The following is a 20630-nucleotide window of genomic DNA, read 5'->3' on the forward strand; positions in this document are numbered from 1 at the left end:
GGATGCTAAATTTCTTCCCAGCAGCTGTTGAATATTTGATATTAAGATTTTGTGCTTAGGCAGCTGAGTTTGAGCCTTCTTTCCCTTTTTTGACCCATTTCCTTCTCTGAAAATTTCAGCTACAAAGAAACTCCATTTTGGTGCTTTGGAAACTCACATTTATGCCTGTGTGCTTTTTGCAAGTGGTCATTCTCCAGGTATGCTCTCCTGTGGGGTGTTTTTTCTTCCCACAGCATAGTAGTATTTTTGCAGAGAAGCACAAGATAGTGTACTTTCTGTTCAATGTGCAAAGCATGCAAGGCCTTGTAAAGTATCAGCAAATTTGTTGGGTTGACTAGGCTTTTTCAGATGAGTGAAGCCCAGAATTGAGAACTTCCAATTTAACAGTAGTTTTATATTCTTTATAATACAGGGATGTTGTAAACATAACTTAATTTTTAAATTTTAAGTTAAGATTAATTTAAGATTAATTTTTAAACCATACTGGAAAAAACCATAAGATTTTCTTTTACCTACCTGTCTTGGACTAAATGAAGCATTGGGTGATTCCTCACTGGTGCCTCTGTGGATATAACTCACTGTTGGAGGTCTTTGTGGGCTTTGCCTTGTTAGCTGTGTCTTGTTTGTCAGAGTGTATGCTAACAAAAAAGTGTATGAAGATACTAGTGTAAAGATTTCTACTTGAAGCCATGGTAATGCAGAATGACAATGGATCTTCTATTTGAATCATTGTTAACAGTTATAGTTCTCTGAAGGAAGGGAAATTGTATAACTCAGTGGACTCTTCTAGGAAATAATCTCTTTTACATATTAAATACTTTCTATACATTTGTGTTACAGGGTAAGAAAACTACTTTTAGAGCTGGTGATGCTGTGTGTTTTGCCAATGAAGGAGCTTGCAATACAAATGTTAAGGGATTTTTTTTGTAGGATCACACATTTTTCATGTTTTGCAGTTGACTTAGAATCATTAAGTCACTAGTTATGTGTCACCTGGTGGTGAGTCAGCTCCATATTGCATGAGTGATTTGTCAGTCATGGCTTGGGTTGGAAGGGACCTTAAAGACCCTGTAGTTCCATTTTCCATGCCATGGCAAGGAGCGCCTTCCACTAGACCAGGTTGCTCAGGGCCCCAACCAATCTGGTCTTGAACACTTGCAGGGATGGGGCATCCACAGCTTCTCTGGACAACCTGTCACTTCAGCTTACTTTTTTTTTATAATCAGTGGAGATGATAGCTGGGACAGCAACTCTGAAATCACTGATTGCTATGGCTTTCCTATTAGTGGGACATATGACCATCTGTTGAGTGGGCTCAGTTCCCTACCTTTAGGAGTCTTTGTGGCCATAAAATGACTCCAAATAAAATGCTTGTTGGCGATGTTTGTGTGTAGAAGTCCTACTAAAGGAATGCAGTTCTTTCCCCTTCACCTGTGTGTTCTAACTGTGGCAAGCATAAACAGTTACTCAAAGGCCCAAGTCTGGCCCTCAATTCAGAGCACTTAACTTTTGACGATGTATAATGTCTTTTTTGGAGTCCACCTGTGCTGCACATGGTGGTGCAATAGGAACCAGTCATGCCCTGCTGTGTCCGCAGATGCACTTTGCTCATTTGCCACTTTATGGAACATCTTTCTTCATTGTTGAGGATGTGTTTCCATGATTGCCTTGATATTAAGCAGAACTACAACCACACTTGAACTTGGGTTTTAGGTAGTACCTCTCTCCCACCTTCAAGGAACTGCCCAGATGTGTCCGTTCTATGGTCTTTACTATCCACACCACTGAGAGTGGATTTCCCTGCATGATGTAAAATGTGATGGTACGTGATTGAAGCCATGAGCTTCATGGCTCTTGCATGAGGGCAGTTGAAGTTGGGTATCACAGAACATTACTAAACTCAGGCTTTAAAAATCAGTTGGGCAGGAGTTGGGAGCCATTAATCTTGCACAAGAAGTGCCTGTAGAGAAGTTTTCTCTACTAGTTTAAGTTAATATTGTGAATAGCAAAAAGTAATGTCCAAATGAATGGTAGTAAATGCAAGATACTTTAGGGGGAAGGAAAGAGATTTGCAGTATTTCAGGGGTCAGACTTTGCTAAATAGAAACTGAATTTAGGTATTTCTGGTTTTTTCTTTGTTACACAGCTGCTCAGATCAAAAGATCATGATAGTCTCTTTATGTTCATGGTCTTTGGCTGTAGGATTGAAACATGCTCTTGTTTCTAGAAACTTCTGATTTAATCTGCCAGGCTGATGCTATTAGCAAAAAAATCGTGGCATTGTTGGAGCAGGAGAGAGCTTATGTGTGGAACTAAGTCACTGGATTTTGCCAGTTAGCATAAGCCCAGGACTCACTTCTGAAGCATACACAGGTGAGATGGAACAAGTGAGAAAAATAATGAAATAATAGAATAATTTTGTTTGGAGAAGACCACTAAGATCATTGAGTCCAACTGTTAACCCAGCACTGCCATTGCTTGAATCCTGTTAGGTCAGTACTCTCAGGGTGAGGTGACATTAGCTCAGACCCTGGGTAGCTAAATTAAATGGTTCTTTAAGGCATCCCTTGTCTTCTGGTCTGATGCTGTTTGTTCTGTAGGAGGATTTTTCAGTGTTATAGCTTGTATTCTGTACTGCAGTAGGTTCTGGCAAATGTATCCACCAGCTTGTAAGTTACATGGATAAAACCACTCAGACCAACTCTGCATTTTTTTTTTCTTCTACATCCCTTGTAGCAGAACTTGCTTTCTTTCTATTGAGAAAGAGGAAAAAAACCTAGAAAATGAGAAAAATTAAAGTCCTTGCTCATTTTGCCTTCCACCAGAAATCATAATGAACAACTTAAGGAACTTTGCAGACTATTGGAAATTTATGGTGAATAATTCTAGCATTTAGAGGGATAGGGACCGGGATGTAAAAAGCCAGGCAACCCATACAATCCCCAGTGTCCTTCAGTGCAGGGCATTAGGACTCACACCTGCCTGGGTTTATCTGCCATCAGGTCAGCTCTGTCCTGGGTGGATGTGCAGCTTCATTCCCTGTTCTCCAAGCCTGTTTCATGTTCAGGCCTATGCACTGAAAGTGTCTGCTACAAAAAGAACTGTTTGGTGTCCTAACAGGGAGATTGCACCCTCAACAAGATTGTGTATTTATAAGCTGAACCTGTCTTGGGAGGTGAGAGGAGTCAAATCTTTCGGGGAAGAGAACATTGAAAAGGCAGCCTTTTGTAGCTAGCAGGGGGATTTCCTGCATTGATTTCTAAAGCTGAATTCTAAGATGTGTATTTATCAGAAAACACAGTAAAATAAACTTCTTTGGGTAGCTGAGAGGAGCTAAGAGAGGAGGGAAGGTAAGTAGAGGGAGCACTATTCACTACTACATGGGATTGCCACGTCCATGTATCTCTCTCACAACCTTTCCTCCAGTGCAAGCAATCAGAAAAGTTGGTCCAATTTTAATCTGTTTCTTCTAATTGATTTTTACTAGCATGTTAAGGTAATCTCACAGTATTTCATGTTCTGGCTAACCCCCATTTTAAAGAATATATACTGGAGCTTTTACAGCTTCATGTGCTTGAGGTTTGTCAAAGTAAATTCAAAAACAAACAGCAGTATCCTTACAAAGACAGAAAAACACTGGTGTGTTTTTATTTGCAGCAGCAGTTTGGGTTTTTCTTTCCAGAGCTATAAACATTATGGTTATGTGTAAAGCTACCAAGTAATTCTCTGAATATAAGACATCTTTGTTGTCTGTCTCCATAATTCTGACACAACTACTAAAGTGGTGCTGTCCTTATTTGGGGTGGAAAAAACAGTGCTGTGAATTACTCTTTGCTGGTATCATGGGAACCAGTTGTAATTGGGCTTCTCCAACATTCACATACATGCTCTCTGGTATGTGATACAACTGTGGTTTTCAAATGTAGGCACAGGCAAGCTGTGGAAAATAAAATTGCACACACACCTTTTAATAAGCAGAGCGACCTTCATGTGTGTTCAGTTTGCCCTTTTGCTTCTTGCACGGCTGGAGTTTGTAGTTCAAATGCAAACCAGACAGTTTATATGCAGATTTTATGGGAGTAACATATAGAAGAGTCTCTCAAACTTTTACAGCCAAGAGCAACTTCTTTCCCTTATCTGTATATAGTGCATGTTCTCACATAAAGCAATAGCTATGCCATGCAATAAGACTTAGGACATGGCTTTGAAAAGTATTGCATCTCTTGACCACTCTGTCTGCCCCTATCTGTGCATTCATGCCCTGCAATGACTAGTTGGTGCTCCGGTCTCCTCAGCATGTTCTAGCAGTGCCGCTTACTTGTCCTTTTCTTCAAAGAAGCCTGCCACAGGAGTGTGACAAGACAACCTATATTCAAACCTTCTATCATTCCTTTTTTAAGAAAAATGTAAGATTTTGTATGTAACATCCACAGGCTTTTCACAAGTGCAATGAAAGGAGATTCTTACCTGCACAATAACAAAAAATGAACAGTATTATATGCAATATTATCTCTAAGGATGTAAGAAAGGGGAACTTGTAGAGACTCTTATGACAGACAGAAGAAAAGTTTTTTTTACGCTGTTCTGTGAATTCTTAGGCTCCTGGGCCTGGTATATTTGTTCACGGTCCTTGTAATAGTACCAAGCAAAAGAATATAATATTGTTTTTTCCCCAAACTAGACATATTAAAATTTAGTAGTGTTTTCATATTCATACTTTAAAAATCTCCAAGAGGTCTTTGTACCAGACACTGTAAAACTTTATAGCAAAGATGTAGAGTTTTTCCTAAAAAGGTTTCAGTCAAAGAAGGAGTTCACTCTGGCATTCCTAACAATGTATGCTTTGTTTGAGTAATAGTCAAATTTACTAGTATCCATTTGAGAGAGCCTAAATAATTAGTACCTGTGTAATCAGACTGAGTAATACTCCTGCAGCAGTGCAGGAGTGTACTGTGCAACTTCAGTGTAAGTTAGAAGGTGACTGTGCTGCTTGTGAATAAGCAATTTCTCTTTTTCACAGTCTAAACTTAAAGATTTTGAGCTTGAGAATAAATATGCATTCATGCCCTTTCCCTTACTACACCTTTTCAAAACAAGATACAGTAGGGTTTATTTATTTATTTTTTTGATGAATGTGTCGCCTTTTTTTTTTTTCTTTTCCCTCCACTGCTTCCATTTCTCTTAACTGTGGTTTCATGATGATTGAACCATTGTGAAATATTCAGCTGGTTTTGTTGATCTTAGAGCAGTTGTTGGGCAGGGGAGGCCTGGAAAACTTCAGTCAGGCAGTGTTTCCCTCTAAAAAGTAAATGCAAATATCATAAATGACCTGTCAGGGGCTTTCTGGCCCCTCTGACTCAGTGAAGGCTGGCATGTGGCTGCAGGAGCCCTCCAGCTCCAGCTGCACATGGGTCTGAGGGATCTCGGTTGACAGGGGCCAGTTGGGCTCTTGGGGTGTGGATCTGGGTTTCACGTTTGTAATGAGAAGGGCTTAACTGCCTTGGCTGCTATCTTAAGGTACGTGCAGCTTGGTTTCGTGCTTGTTCAAACCTGTTTTCTTCCTGGCAGCAGGCTCTCATGTTGCTGCAGCTAACAGTGCTGGGAAGGTGGGGGGTTTATGCGGGTTTGGGAAGTTTCAGATTTCCTTGCTGAGCGCTGTTGGGGCTCTCCAGGACAGTTCAGCCTAACATGTTGGTGGGCACCTTGTTGTGAGGATAACATGCAAGTATGAGAGCCCTGAGAGTCTTGAAGCTTTAAGTTTTGCTGTGTGGCACAGCTAGCAAAGGGCCTGGGTAGCTTTTTAGGAGGAATTCCTGGTTGAAGAGAGTGAAACAAGGCCTTAGTGCAACGTGCTGGCTGACCCACAGCTCTTCTCCAGGAGCTGTCAGTGGTCATCTGCTGAGACTGCTGCTGTTGTCTAAGCACACTGGTCCTGGAGAAAAGTAAGACTCCAAGGGCAGAATATGCTCTCTAGAGCTGTAAAATAAGATGGCTTTGTGCTTTTTTGAAAATAATGTTTATGGTGTTTTTTGATGCTGCAATCTCTTTGATTAGTTAACCTATCAGAATATATTATTAAGAAAAGCCCAAGTTTTTGCTTACTGCATAGAAATTCAGAGTTATTCCAGCTTCTTTCTCCTTTCTCCCACCTTTCACCTGTCAGTTACTATTTTTGCCAAGTCGCCTGAGCAGCGGTAGGAGCAGAGGGACCCCCTGCCCTCTGCAGTGACCTGTGGTTGTCTGCTGGTAGGGAGGCAAGGTCCCTTGCTCCTTCCCTCTGCAGACAGAGAGTCCTTTGTCATGGTCTTGCTAGCAGGGCATGCGAGAGCAGTGCCTCTCAGGAGGGATTATTGCATATTATTATTGCAGACTTGGGCAGCCAACCTGCAGTAATCATGCACTGGCAGGTTCCTGTCCAGCATGTGGAAGCTGGGATGTCTATTTTTTTAATTCTAGACTGAAGCTGACAATCTGGTGTGCAGCCATCCCCCTGTCTTCTGGGAGAAACAGGAGTGTGAGGCACCCCAAGTTGGTGCAGGATGTCCTGGGAAGAGCAGCATAGCCCTGCTTAGCCACAGAAACAGCACTGTGGACGAGGTTGTTGGGGTTCAGTGTCTCAGCCTCTGAGAAGAGGGGTTCACTGGGGTGCAGAGCTGAAGCTGATCTTCTCTGTATCTCCGGTAAAGCCAGTAAATCCATGCCTGCTGCATGAAGCTTTCTGTTGTGGCCTTTTACCCCTTTTGGCCCTGCCATGGATTGTGGTGAGCTTCATTACTGGGCCCAGGGAGATCAACAGGGAAGCTGAGGGAATGATGAATCCCTTCCTAGACCCAGGCTAATTCTACACATGGACTGTCACATGCTGCTGGACCACGCGTCCTGGGATCCTTGTTAACACACACTGGTAGGAGGAAACTACTCATGCTGTGTGAAGCCAGCTGAGATTCAGTTCCAGCCTAGACTATGAAACAGGGCTAAAGCCTCTTCTGTCCCAAGAAAGTGCTGCTCCTGCCAATGGTTATAAATGGCACTGGCTAATTCTGAGTGTGGATAAATCACCTGCACTTTTTTTTTTTTTTTAATTTGACTGTGCTTGCATGCTAGCAAAAAATAATCTGTTGATATTTAGGGTGCCTTCTCAGGCAGGGGAAACTATGCTGTTTCAACAACTATGCTGTTGTGGAACCCAATACTAACTTTGGTAGGTTAAAAGGCAGCTTTGGACACCTGCTGAGAGCTGGTCTGTCGCTGCCTACAGAGTAATTACAATTAACTCTGCATGTCAGAACCAGGCACATAAATAAGAATTGGTCACCTCCTCCCACGGTTGTCTAAGGTCACCTTCCAGTTATCTTAGGTCACACCTGGAAAAAATCCCAGTTGCTGTTCAGCTGAATTAATGGCTGTAGTGACAGAGGGAGTGGCCTTACTGTTTCTCCTCAGATAGCATTTCCTGAAAGCCTGATGAATTGTTTTCAGATCAGCACACATGGTAAAAGTTAACTTTGAAATGGCATAGCCCTGTTGACTAAGCTGCTATAGAAACTGTACTGTGTGCTTAGGTCTGGGGGAAATGCCCAGTGTTTCATGTTCACCTGCCCATAATTCTGCTTTGGGCGTTCTCCATTGTGTGTGATGGGTCATCATGTCCATATTTGTTTCCATGGGTAGACATCCTTAGGAGCTTACTGTATTCAGGGCTTCAGTTCCTCCTTTTCCACATCTTGCCCTCTCTCTCCTCCCCAAAGTGTGAGTTACCACTGTACACCTACAAGTTTTGGGGGAAGGCAAGTTGAGTAGACAGTTACATCATTTAAAGGACCACTTTGAGCTGTAGATAAAATATGCCCTTGGCTGTCTTCCTAGCAGTGTAGCAGTAAACCTCTCACCACAGGCAACCTGCAGGAACAGCAGGTAGTAAATGCTGGCTTAATGAAAAGCCCCTCTGATCCTTTAAAGAGGAGAAAAGAGTGAGTGAGGGGCTGATGTTCAAGCTGGGGTTGTACCCAGTTCCTGTTTTCTGGGCTTGAGCAACAGTAAGTAGTGCCAGGGGTGTGGGTGGGAGTGTGGTGTGCCAGTAAAGGGGAGGGGTTGGATTGTCATTACAAGGCAATTAGGGATACTGTAGAAATGCCGTTTTGTAATACTGTAGAAAAAAAGATCAAAAGTTAACTTTAATAAGAAATATAAAAGGGCTTTTGCTGTCTTCTAAAACAAATAATTCATGCTTCAGTTTGGACTTAGGCTTTCACAAGAGGAAATTACATGAAGGTTAGGTCAGATATTAGGGGTAGAATCTTCACCCAGAGGGTGGTTGGGCACTTGAACAGGCTTCCCAGGGAAATGGTCATGGCACCAAGCCTGACAGAGTTCAAGGAGCATCTGGACAATGCTGTTAGTCACATGATTTAGTTTTAGGTAGTTCTGCAAGGAACAGGGAGCTCAATTCCATGATCCCTAAGGGTCCGTCTCAACTTGAGATAGTCCGTGATCTCTGCAAACTGATACAGAGCTTTGTACTGTCTCTCATTTAGATTTTTTATTCTTGTAACATAAAGGTAAAAAAACTTTAAAACTAATTATCTTTTTAAACAAGCAAATATGAGAGTAGACCCTTATCTAAACTTTATTGGAGTGGGTTCAAAAAAACTTGAAAATTAATCCTTCAAAGATAATTTCAAGCTTCCCCAGTTCACTCTCATGTCAATCTCTTGCCTATTCTGTTTCTCTGAAAACATGTCAATACATAAAGATTCCAAAGGTGTTTCTTTACATTACAGCAGGAAGGTCCTAGAGGAGCAGGCACATTGCTCTTGTGAACAAAGTGTTGTTTGATTAAAAAGCTGAATACAATCAAATATTGTTGCTGTGAGGCATACAGTACTTACACTAGCAAAAATCAAGCCAAGTTTTGGAGAAATTAAAAAAAAAAAATAACCAAGGGAAACATAAATTGAGGAGTCTATAGTTAGAAGTTGTCAGGAGATCTGAAAAGTGAGATTGTGTGTTTATGAACTTCTTTATGCATATGCAAGTTGCCATGTCTTTAATTCACAGTACAGCTTTAAAAATGGTCAGTGCAGAGCATTTTTTTGCCCTCAGCACTGGATTCATGACTAATGCCTGCCAGTATCCTATATTATTCTATTGCCCCAATATATTTAGGGCGTCTCACAGAACATTTACACTCCTGTTTCAAGTACAAGCATTAATTTGTTGTCTGACAACCCTTTTGTGTTACCTGTGACATTTGGTACTCCCTTGGGTGTGGGCAGAACAGATAGGGAACCACTTGACTGACAGCCAGACTGAGGTGCTCCTCTGTTGGTGTTTCAGGGACTGGACACTTTAAATTCCAAATGAAATGCATGTGTGGGTTGGAAAGCAAGTTCTTACCTTGCTAGCTGGGACAAGGTGGTTCCAAAGGGACAGATCTCCCTATGGGGAGGTGGTGGGCAGGAGAGGGCACCAGGAGGGAAACTGGGACCATAATGGCAAGGGGAAGAGGCGTGGGGGAGGGAGGAGAAATAACTGGAAATAGGGGAGGTTTTGCAAGAGGAATGCAGAGGTGGAGTTGGTGGTGGAAAGCCCTGGAGGAGAAGCATGCTTTGCTCTGTTTCCAGAGGTGTAAGACCTGCAGGAGGAGAAGGTGTGAGCGAATTGGGTCTGGGAGGTTACTGCTTGAGCCTCTGTGGGGTGATGTCTTTCAGGATGGAGGTGGTTGAGGGCTGTAAGACCTTGCAGTCCTGCCTGGTGCATTGCTGTGGCAGCGCACTGGGTCATGCTGCCAGTAGCCAAGTGCTGTCTGAGCTGGCTCTTCTCCAGCCTGGCTCCTGGCCAGGTCGGTTGTCTCACGGCTGGCGTGAGGGTGGCCCTGGCGCTGGAGCCTGCTGGGGTGCTCCCGCAGGTCTGCCAGCTCTTGACACCCAGCCAGTACTGAGTGAGTGAGCCACGAGCTGGAGCACAACCTCTGGTGTCTGGCTGCATCTAACCAGAGCTGAGGCGTTGGTTGCTCCCTGGTAGGAGGGGTGAAGGAAACCTAAGCCCTAAATTGTCTCAGTACATGGAAATTTGCTGTGAAGACCACCCATTTCCATGCAAAACCCTTTCTTCTGGGTCTGTTTGCTTTTTATTCCCTCCCAGCCCTCTGCAGCAGCAGCCTTGTAGGGGAAGCACCCCAGCCCAGTGGCTGTGGTCCTCCTGTGCAGGGGCACCAGCTTTCACTGGGTTGATGCCAGAACCTTTCATCCATTACAGCTCGTGTTATGGCAGAGCCTCCTTGTTTTGGCAATAATACAGTGGTGACAAGTGCCACAAACTTTCCTGATGGGAAATTCCTACCAGGAAACTGTGCCTGGCAGCAACTCCCTAGGTAGCTCCTGGTCCCCTTGTGCCTGACTTCGTGCAGGACAATTCCTACAGAGTTTGGACACCACTGGCACCCGCAGGCCGTGGGGGCTACACCGGCAGCCCAGGCAGGGTCAGTTCATGAAAAGTATTGGGGTGAGAAGAATGTAGAGGGATGAGGCCAAAAGGCTCACAATGGCATTGCTCACGTTTTGTTTGGAATCCTGGAGAGCATCACTGGAGCATCATTTTCTCTAGCGAGCCTTTGTTTGGGACAAGGCTTGCTCTACAAGGATGGTCCTTCAGAGCTCCCATAAAAACATTGCCTCTGATTTCACTGCTGCAGAGTTGCACACAGGCTGCTCCTATTCCAGTCTTGGAGACAGTCCAGTCAGCTATCTGCAGGGCTCTTTCCTTTTTTTTTTTTTGTTTTTAGAAAAAAAGACCTATTGAGATTAATTGCTTTGTGTCTCATAAAAGCTGGTATAATTTGTAGGCTGCTTATTGACCATAGTTGTTCCACTTCTTGATAGTGGGGCATATTATTCAAATTTGGCTTTGTTAATTCAATTGCAAGTAGTCATTGTTTATTTCTATGAATCATGGAATAAATACAAATTGGAAACTGAGAGTTTCACTTGAGTTGTAAGTAACACTGAGAGGAAAGTTAATGCTTTCAGTGCCTGGCATTATCCATAGACACGCTTTTCCACTATGTGGAAAATGATGGATAAGGGGTGAGAGTTTTTAGTGTTCTGGTCTTCCTCCTGAGGAGACCATCAGTTTTCACCCTCTTGTCCTCTGAGCTCGGTAAGGTGATGTGCAGTGAAAGCAAAAGGAGTTACTGCCATTACATCTGTTTACTGGGTTCTGCTTACAGTAATACTGATTTGGGAGTGCCTTTGGTGGGGTGTTCCGAAACAGATGGAGGATTGGGAACTTGGGCCCAGAGCTTCTGTTTCTCTGCTACAAGACAGGATCTGCTCCCTGTCTCATCTCGCAGTGATGTGTGGGTCAGAGCCTCCTCCCTGGGTTGCTGTGTGGCCAGAGCTGCTCAGACCTCGCTGCTGACTGGCTGCCTGTCAGGGAGCTGAAGACACATGCTGAGGTACGTGTCCTGTGTCCTGCCCTTGGACTGCTTCACTTGGTCCAACATTCTGGGAAAGCAGCTGCAATTCTCCCACTTCTTGTCCACAGACAGAAAGGAGCACTTCTGCATGGTGAAGAAGATGCTGCTGACATGTGAGGAGTGTTGCACATTTTCTGTAGTACTGCAGTTGCAGTATTTATAGGTGGGCTTCTTAAACTTCGAGCTTTGCGATATCTGCAGGTGCTGTAAGTTAGACAAGGTCACTTAGAAAGAAAGTTTAATTAAAGATGCACCTTTTTGTTTTTTTCTTGTAAGAATTACAGGGACTGCCTAGAGGCTTATCTTACAGTAGTATGATCTTGGTAAAATGAATGTGTTTAGTTCTAATTAAATTTCTTAATTGTCTGTGTAGGGAAGCCCAATTGAAGGGTCGTAAGTGCTGAACCTGTAATTAGAAGCTTGTTTGTACTTGATGACAGAGCTTGTCTATGAGTGAAAATGGTTTTGAGAATGGAGTAAACTTGAAATACCTCTTGTGGAATGGGCATTAGGTGGGAAGTGTTGATCAGACAAGATTGTTGACAGTGGTCAGCACGTAGGGGAACAACAAAGAGGCACAATTGAGTGGGTTGCTGAGCTCTGCTGTGGCACTGACCAGGGCTGTCATCCTGGCAGCATGCTTCCCCACACTGTGGAGCTTGGGAGCAAAAGGGGATATTCTGAGTGGGTGTGAGAACCTGAAAGTTGTAGTAGGAAAGACATTCGGGGAGATGCTGGAAACCATTGGTGGTGCTGTCGCTGCTGGAGGCTGGGGAGAGGGTGAGGAAGGCTTCAGGACAGGCTCCCAGCACTTGAACCTGGGAGCAGCTACTGACACAGATGTCCCAGGCCCCGACGAGTCTGAGGAGTGATATGAAATGGGGACTGAGAGGAAGGGTTTGGAAGGGGGTTGATCGATAGGAGGAAGAACAAAGACTGAAAACGGCAGGAACCAAAGTCAGCAGAGGGTAAGGATAAAGTGTAGGATTACCACAATTTACAGGCTGTGTACTACTCAACTGATTGGGTAGATACAGTGATGTGCAGAGTGCGCATTTAGAGGTTTTCCATTAGAGATGCAGATTAACATCTAACGGGTAAGGGGGGCCAGGGAGTGCAGTAGTTCCCAACATAAAAGGGGGAGAATTTTACAAAACAGGTGAGAAATAGGCTGATTCTCAGTTGATGTGTGTATGGGATAGTTGCTTGAAGAAAAGGCCAGTTAGTCACAGATAGCAGATTGGTAATATTTTTTCCTGACATAAATACTTTACATAAAATTATTTCATTTTCCTTCATAGTTTCATAGGTAAGAGACTTCATTGTGGAGTTTTCTGGTTACTTTGATAGAGATTAAATTACATTGCATCAAAGCAAGCCTTGGGCCCTGGTACATCTTGTTGCCTGAAAGATTATTTTGGAACAATGCAGTGAGTGTCTAAGGTCAACTGTTACAGAAAAATAGTAAATTATTGGACAAAAACATTACTTGGGTCACCCTCTTGTCATGATTAACTGTAGAATTTTAAAATGTCAATAGTTGTTCTGCTTTACATTTGATCTTAAATTACTTCAGATTTTATCAAGAGAGCATCCTTGTCCTGTATTTTAAGTATCTAATTAGACAGTAGCTCTCTCCAGGAAAAAAAAGAGTAAAATACTATATTTTTATTTTTGTTTTTAATCTCTGGGTCCTTGGGCTTGTCATGATTTATTTTGCTCCCTGGAACACCGCATTCCACAGCTTGTAATGGCCTCCTTTTTCTGCTTGGACTCATCTATAAAGACATTTTGTAAGATTTATTGCATTCTTTTAACTTCTAAACATGAGGGAAACACAAATAATGATCCTCAGTTCAGACCAACAGCAGAGAATAAAAAAAAGAATTGATATTTTAAAGTGGGTGTTTGTCTGTACAGTCCTGTATGTTTTGCTGGGCTATGCTCATCTCTGCTGTGGGGTAGGTGACAAGAAGCAAAAAGATGCCTGAGAAAACAGAGAGCAATGATGTAGTGAACGTATGGGCCAAGTCCTCTGGAGCTGCTCTTGAGTCATGGATTTTCGTGGCCATCACAGTAACCATCGCGATTAACCCTGTGAAGAGTTCACATGGGGCAGTCCATGGGACAGCAACAGGAAGACTGTGGGCTTTACTTTTTGGGTCAATTAGTTTTGCTTTCTGGTTCTTGTGGGCTGCCCAGATGCTGTAGCAGTTGGTTTACTAATATCATAGGAATTATTGAAAAAATTGTGGTTGTTTGGCTGTGTATTTTTAGTTTGTAAACCTGTCTCTCAGATGACTTCTGTACAATAGATCTTTGTCTTTGCTTTCCCTGTCCTACTGAATTTTATGTTTTCCATATTTTACATTATCCCTCTGGTTATATGGATTTAAGCAACTTAATTTAAATTGAGTGTGTGACAAGACTTTAGTATTTCTGGTTCATGTATTTGCATATCAGGATTATCTTCTGTAAGACCCTGCAGTTTATATACTACACCGAGGATTGATAAAAGCATTTTCTTGTGCAGAAACAGGCAGCAGAGGGAGCTTGGTTGCTTTGTGTCTGCTACCCCTACCAAGAAACCCTCTTGATTTATTGGAACAACACTGGCAACAGGGACATGCTAAGCTGCATAACCATTCCCAAGCAGGCAGTACTTGGCATCAGTCAGGCAGTACCACGTTCAGCATGTGCTACTAATGGCAAAGCTATGGCAGGTGACTGACTGGCACGGTTGCTGCCCACGTGGTGGGTAATGGGTCAGCTGTGTAGAAGGGGCTGTTTCAAAATGCTTGCAATATGTGAACTCTTCAGTAGATGACCTTGCACATTTTCAGAGAGCAGTTTCAGTAGTGATCTAGCTCGCATCAGGGCTTCCAAGGTGCATATGAGCCTACTTCTGCCTTTAAATAAAAATCTCACAGAAATCTCACTAAAACAACAAAGGTTGTAATTGAAATACCGACTTGTTGATCAGGAAACCTTTGGAGTACCTTCTGCCTTCCTCCCATCCAATGTGGGTCATCAGCACCAGACTGAAACCCCGTCTCCGTGTGAAAAACACCCTGAGAGGTTCAGTTGTGTATGGGCTCCATGCAGGCTGGAAACCTTGAGTGCAACTTGTAGCTTTTGCAAGAAGTGGGGGTTGTATGGGTTTTTTGATGTACATAAGCACTTAATTCAGCATTCTCTTAAACTCATTTGACTCAGCTGTTGTGAAATCCCTTGATGCCATTTAATGAACTGATCCAAGCAGGGATTTTTTAAATTTGGCATCGTGTCACAAAATGGCACCATAAGAGAGAAAGCATGTGTACTCCTGTTGTTGAGAGCCTATTTTGACATACTTTGCTCATGTTAATAAATTGTATTACAAATTACATCTTTTGTTGAAACATAATTTCCATTAGATCTTGAGCTTGGGGTGTTTATTTTGTGCAGAAAGTTAATTTTATATTGTTTTGTTGTATTTCCCTTAAATGGAAGGCTTGAAAGACAACTTTTTTTTTTTTCCTCATGTGCCAGATTAATTGTGCAAGATAGCATTGGTCCCCTGGCTTTCTAGGCCGCTTCCTCATTTGGGTCTCTTTTTGGCATGTTCATCACAGCACTAGGAAGCCGTGGTAGGGACAGCAGGGCAGTTTTGAAAGGTTCTCCTTTCCCAGTGAAATGCACTTGACTGTTGTTAGGCTCAGTTTGCTGTTTTGTCTTATATTTCTTGAGTTTGTTCTTTTTGTTGTTGTTCTTTGAGTTGGTCCATCCTATCTCAACCTCGAATTTTCATTTCCATAATAACATTGAGAGTTCTTATTTTGCATGCTGTCTCTTTAAGGTTTAATTTAGAGTTCTCCATGCATTCAGCATGTTTGTTATCTTGAACCATTTATATCTAGAAAGGAAAGAAGTTTTTGCTGAATTCTCATTTAGGCTTGTCTTAAATCTTATTCTAGTTTCCTGCATATTTCACTTGACCTTCCAGAAATGCTGGGAGGGTCCTTGAGGATGGATGTTCCTGCACTCTGCCAACAGGGTCCTCTTGAAGTTCAGGAGCCAACTTGGTTGTCTTCCTGTTCTTCGTGCTGACCCTGCAGAATGGCTCTGGGTTCCTATTTCCTGAGGATGTCAAGTGCTGTAATATTTCATAACATGATCTTCTAGTTAGTAATGATAAAGTTCAAGGTAGTTTTTCCACGTCCTTATCCTAATAAAGACGTGATTCAGGATGAAATAAAACAAAGCTGGCCTTTCAGAGCTTGAGCAACAGGGCTCGAAAAGAAGCTGTTTTAAGGAGATGAGGTCTATACATGTGATCCCTCTCTCATGACTTTGATCTTGTTAGATGATTTTGATCAAGTTTTATGGAGGGTTTAAGAAATATAAGGGATGCATGGTTCTGGCAAAAATTAAAAATAAAGGAAAAGTAGCTACCCAGTGTTGAAGAAAAGGTCCTCCTTCTTTCTAATTTGGTTGACAGCCATTATTAGAAGTTGGTGTGTTTTCTAGCTGAGTGATGCACAGTCCTGTCTCTGAGTCAGATCACAGAACAATTTCCTCTCCCAAACAAGAAGGCAGTGTGTGGGAGAGATGGAAGTATGAGAACAACTAGGCTGAAGAAGAGAAAATAGTGAGTTTGAGCGGGAAGGATGAATCTGCAGAGACCATCTTCAGTAGTGCTGCCACATGTAACTCATTTGTCATGTTGTTTTTCTTGGTGTTTGTGAATTCTTTACATTAATAAATGTGCTGAGTGATGTATGGGGTGCTCTGCCTACCCTACTAACCTGTGCATCACTTATCAAAGAATAGACATCACAGATATGGAGCTTATCCTCCTAGAAGTGATGTTTTGCTTCCTTTCCATGTTCACATGAGATGCACTCACAGGATATGTGTCATCCCCTTTTGGTTTCCTAATTCTCTCACTGAGTCTGTTTTTCTGTATCCAGGATGATACGTAACCTCTGTTGTCTACTTTTCTAACATTTGCTCTCCTTAAATCCCTTTTATTTCCAAATCCTTCAACTTGTGGTATTTTTGTTCTACAGTAGGACCTTTCCATTATGGTTCTTCTGACTAGGAACTGCAGTTTATAACTTTTGAGGTGTAATTATCTCTAATTCCACTTGCACTTTGTGTGGTTAGTCTTGGGACTGCTAACACAATTTTCAGCCCCAAAAGTTTTGCAATGAGTTGATACTCTTCACATCTGTTCTATTAGATGTCTGGACCACATGTTCCTACAAGTGGCTGCTTTCTCCCTCTTGGCAGGATCCCTCTGCCGTCTACAAATCCTTGTCCTATCATCTTTATGGTTCTTTACTGCAAAATAAGCCTCTGATCTCTCCATGTCTCTCTTTTTCCCTCAGCCAGGGATTATGCTTAGGATGCTCTGAATCTATTGGAACTTTCTGATGGTTTGCTCACATACCCTGTTGATGTCTGGGATGCCTCCCAGCTCCTTTCAGAAATTTCTTCCGCAGATCTCCTTTCTTCCTCAGCCTTCCTTCAGTATGCTTTGTGCTGGTGCAAATGACATCTCTAATGGTCTGATGGCCTGTGCCAGCATTTGTTATGCTTAGAGTACTATTATAATGAAGAAATATCTTCAGGCAGTACTCCTCTGTCAGCTGTTAGGATATCCAAGTACAGAGGTCTGGTGTTCAGTCTGATCTGCCTTCAGCCTCTTGCTTCTTCAGCCTCTCTTTCTTGTTTGTCTCAGCAGGATAGACAACATCACTGTTTTTCTGGATGGCCTCCTACGATGACATTTGTTCAGTCTTTTATTGCCAGGAACATACATAAGGTTTTATGCTGAAAAACCTCTGAGGGGTTTCCTCCTGCTGCGCAGAGGTGGCCCCTTAGGCAGTGCTGCACAGCATGACCCCCAGCCTGCAGCAGCCTTCCCACAGTGCTTGCTGGTGCTTGGCTGACAGTTATGGCTCTGCTTCCATCTGCTTCATAAATATTATTTTAAAGGATTCTGGAAGGGTTTGGGTTTTTCCTAATGTTCCACGTTAGTATTTCCACAAAGTATTTGCATTAATTCCACGCTTTGACTTTTTAACACTGAAATGGCGCCATTAGCAGGGACAAGTGTTGCCTGAGGAGCATTGGCTATGAGATGTGGGCATGTGTCTATAAGGATGAGGTGCCAAGATGTAAATTTGCAGGAAATGGGTTGCTGAATTCAAAATCAATTGCTTTATAGTCTTTCTTGGTGTTATTAGTATTCATAAAAGCTCAACTGGATTGAGGATGTGTACATCGTCTTAGCACATTTGTGATAGTTTTACAGAAGATATGTAGAAGTGTTTTCCAACCGAGTATTTAAATGGTGTCTTTTTTAGAGTTTTTATTGTTTGTTAAGAACTGGCTTCAGAAATTAGTCCCAAAAGTCAATTAAGAAATCTGTTGGCTTATTCATTTCTAAATATCTGCTGCACACAGAACTTAGAACGCAACTTGCATGAGGAGTAATGACTGTTTCCTGACTGGAGAATTGAATGGAAACATTTAAGTGGATTTCAGATCAAGCATATGAACACTTGCAGCCTATTAGAGCATTAATTTCAATTTGCTGTTTTGCACAGTCAAACTTTTCCTCCCAGAATAATTTGAATGTAAGTGGGTTTTACTGTAAGAGGTGTTTTTTTGTTTGTCTGGTTTGGTATTTTTGGGAATGGTTATTGCTTGGTTTGTTTTTCTCTTGATAAAGTCCAGCAGTAGTCCAGTGTGAAACAAGGTTGCATTTGCCCTTGAACAGGAAAAGTCCTTAACAGTCCTCAAGTGCGCTGTCAGTATGTGCTAGTTTCTTATGACCCATGTAGGTGTTTGGGGCTTCAGACAGTGTCAGAGAAGCTTTAGAGGAAGGTATCCCTGCCAGACTATTGTATTTTGCAAGTCTGCACACTGGTAAGTTGGATAGGGGATATGAATGGGTATGAAAGCTCCATTCTCAGACAGGAGTTCTTGAATGTGTGCTCTGATCAATATTGGTTTTGTTTCCCCTCTTTCAGGTATTCACTTATAAACAGAGCACGATCACACACCAAAAAGTAACACCTATGCATCAAACAAGCACAGAGAGCGTGGAAGACATGGCAGCACTCGTAGATCTCCATGAAGGCTCCATTATGCACAACTTATTCCAGCGATATCAGCAAGATAAAATCTATGTAAGTTTTTTCTAAAATTAAGAAAAATACCCAGAGGGAATGTTTTTGTATGTGTAAGTGCTGTGTGTGTTTTGCTGTTCTGTGCTATCTCCTCTCCAAATGCTTTCCAGTTCCCTGTGTATCCACATAGAGCTGAAGCAGGCCTCATGTAGTGACTTCTCAAGCACAGCGATGGAAGGAGAAAGTAGCTCAGGCTGGACATGGAATCCCTTGGAAATCGAGAAACTGGCATGCTACATACACGTCTACACTTTCTGTGACAGGGTTGTGTAAAGGACTTTCATTTTCCTCTTCTTCTTTAGACTCTCTGCCCCAACAACGTGTGCCGTGTATGTCACCAGAGAGGATGTGGTGGAACTTAGTCTGTCACTGCCGTTTGCGATCATGTTAGGCCAAGAACCAGGTCTAATCAGCTTCCCCTCTTGTGTTGTAGTAGAAAGATTGTTATGAAAGAAGCATACGATTGTCAAGCTGAGCATTTGTGCTGTTAAATACAGATAGTTGGAGTTGGGGGTCTATGAGAACAGACAGCTGTTTATCAGTTTCCAAAACTAGGAATTAGTCCACACAGAATTCCTTGTCTTAACTCTGTAATGAAGACTTCTATGATTAGATTTATCTGCTCCTTCAATGTTTTCATTAATCTTGAACTAACTAGATACAAATCTTTCCTGAGTTTGGAACTGCACTAAACATGAGAAAGGTACAAGGAATATTAGCAGCTGCTACAGATTGCAAAATTGCACTTTTCAGTGAATCAATGGTTGGTCATTTTGATTTGGCTTTTTTTACTAATAATTGCAGAACACTATTTTTGTTTCATCATTATGTCTGGGCCCTTGATTTGACCATATACATGCTTTATTTCAAGCTTCTTCTACTGAGTTTGGCTGCTTATTTTTAAATATAAACATATCTAAGTGAAAAATTAAACTTTCCCCGTATTTAAGATTTGATAAAAATCAAAAAAGAGCACAAGGAAATAATACTCCTTTGCACATTATCCTAAAAGTGGCTTTTTAAAAGTGGTAAAAGCATGGGGAATCCTCAATACTGAGGCAGTTCTCTTTGCATAGGTGTTTATGTATATTTTTTTTCTCAAAACAAGTGAACTGTTTTACATTTCAGAAAAATCAGCAAACAAAAAAAAAAAAAGCATAAATGAGCAATCCTGCATGTGCAAGGAAAAAAACATGTACTTGATAAAAGTTTAGTTTTCTACCGGTGTTGTTAGATGAGTATATGTACTCAGTGTGAGTCAAAAGAAAAAAAAATTGTTTCATGGTGTGCATTCACATAGAGGTCACCCCCCCTTTTGAAAAGCATGAGGGTGATTTTTTTGATGAGGCATAGAACAGCCTGGTTCTGAAGAGACATGTCCTAGCTTCTTTCTTAGCTTGTCAAGGCAAGTTTAGGGAGTTCTGATCCTCGGTGCTTCGTGTGGCGTACATTTTTCTAGACAAACAGGTTTGTGTGCTGTTAATGATGACAGATCTTCAGTTGCTACTGAGTATGCATTGTCCCTTCAGTGTTGCTAATTTAACTGCTTAATCGTTTGAATCCACCTGAAAAATTATGGAAAAGGTGGTTGGAAAAAAAGCTGTGTTTTGAAATGCTTGTGAAAGCCTCTCTGTTGCCCTGTATGTGTAACCAGGACCTGACTGAAGAAGCATCTTCTTTTCTCCATCCTCGTTGGTACCCCACTCCTACTGCAGCAATAGTAGTGTTTTAGCAGGAAAGGGCTTCAGGAACAAAAATCCCCCCAAAAGCTGATTGAATGTCTTGAATAATTTTATGAAAGTTCATAAATATAGGAGCATGTATTTTAGAAGGGGATGTTGTCATTGCAAAATGAGCTCTGTCATTTTAAGCCAAAATTTCTTCACTGTGTTGAGCAATTCAATGATATTTTAATGTTAAAAAAGAAGAAAAGACCGAAGGTGCATTGTTTATCTTTGCTGAAGGTAACTTTG

At 42.0% G+C, this 20630-nt stretch overlaps 1 protein-coding gene across 1 annotated transcript in view; it reads left to right on the plus strand.

Annotated features, from left to right (window-relative positions):
- The window catches only part of MYO10 (myosin X), a 163305-nt gene that overhangs the window by 54348 nt on the left and 88327 nt on the right, over positions 1-20630 (plus strand). The window contains exon 3 of the mRNA XM_039549820.1: positions 18499-18657. Within this exon, the coding sequence (XP_039405754.1) occupies positions 18499-18657 (159 nt within the window). The remainder of the gene's footprint in view (positions 1-18498; positions 18658-20630) is intronic.

This window comes from Corvus cornix, chromosome 2, assembly GCF_000738735.6.
Source record: "Corvus cornix cornix isolate S_Up_H32 chromosome 2, ASM73873v5, whole genome shotgun sequence".
In the NCBI taxonomy this organism is placed as follows: domain Eukaryota; kingdom Metazoa; phylum Chordata; class Aves; order Passeriformes; family Corvidae; genus Corvus; species Corvus cornix.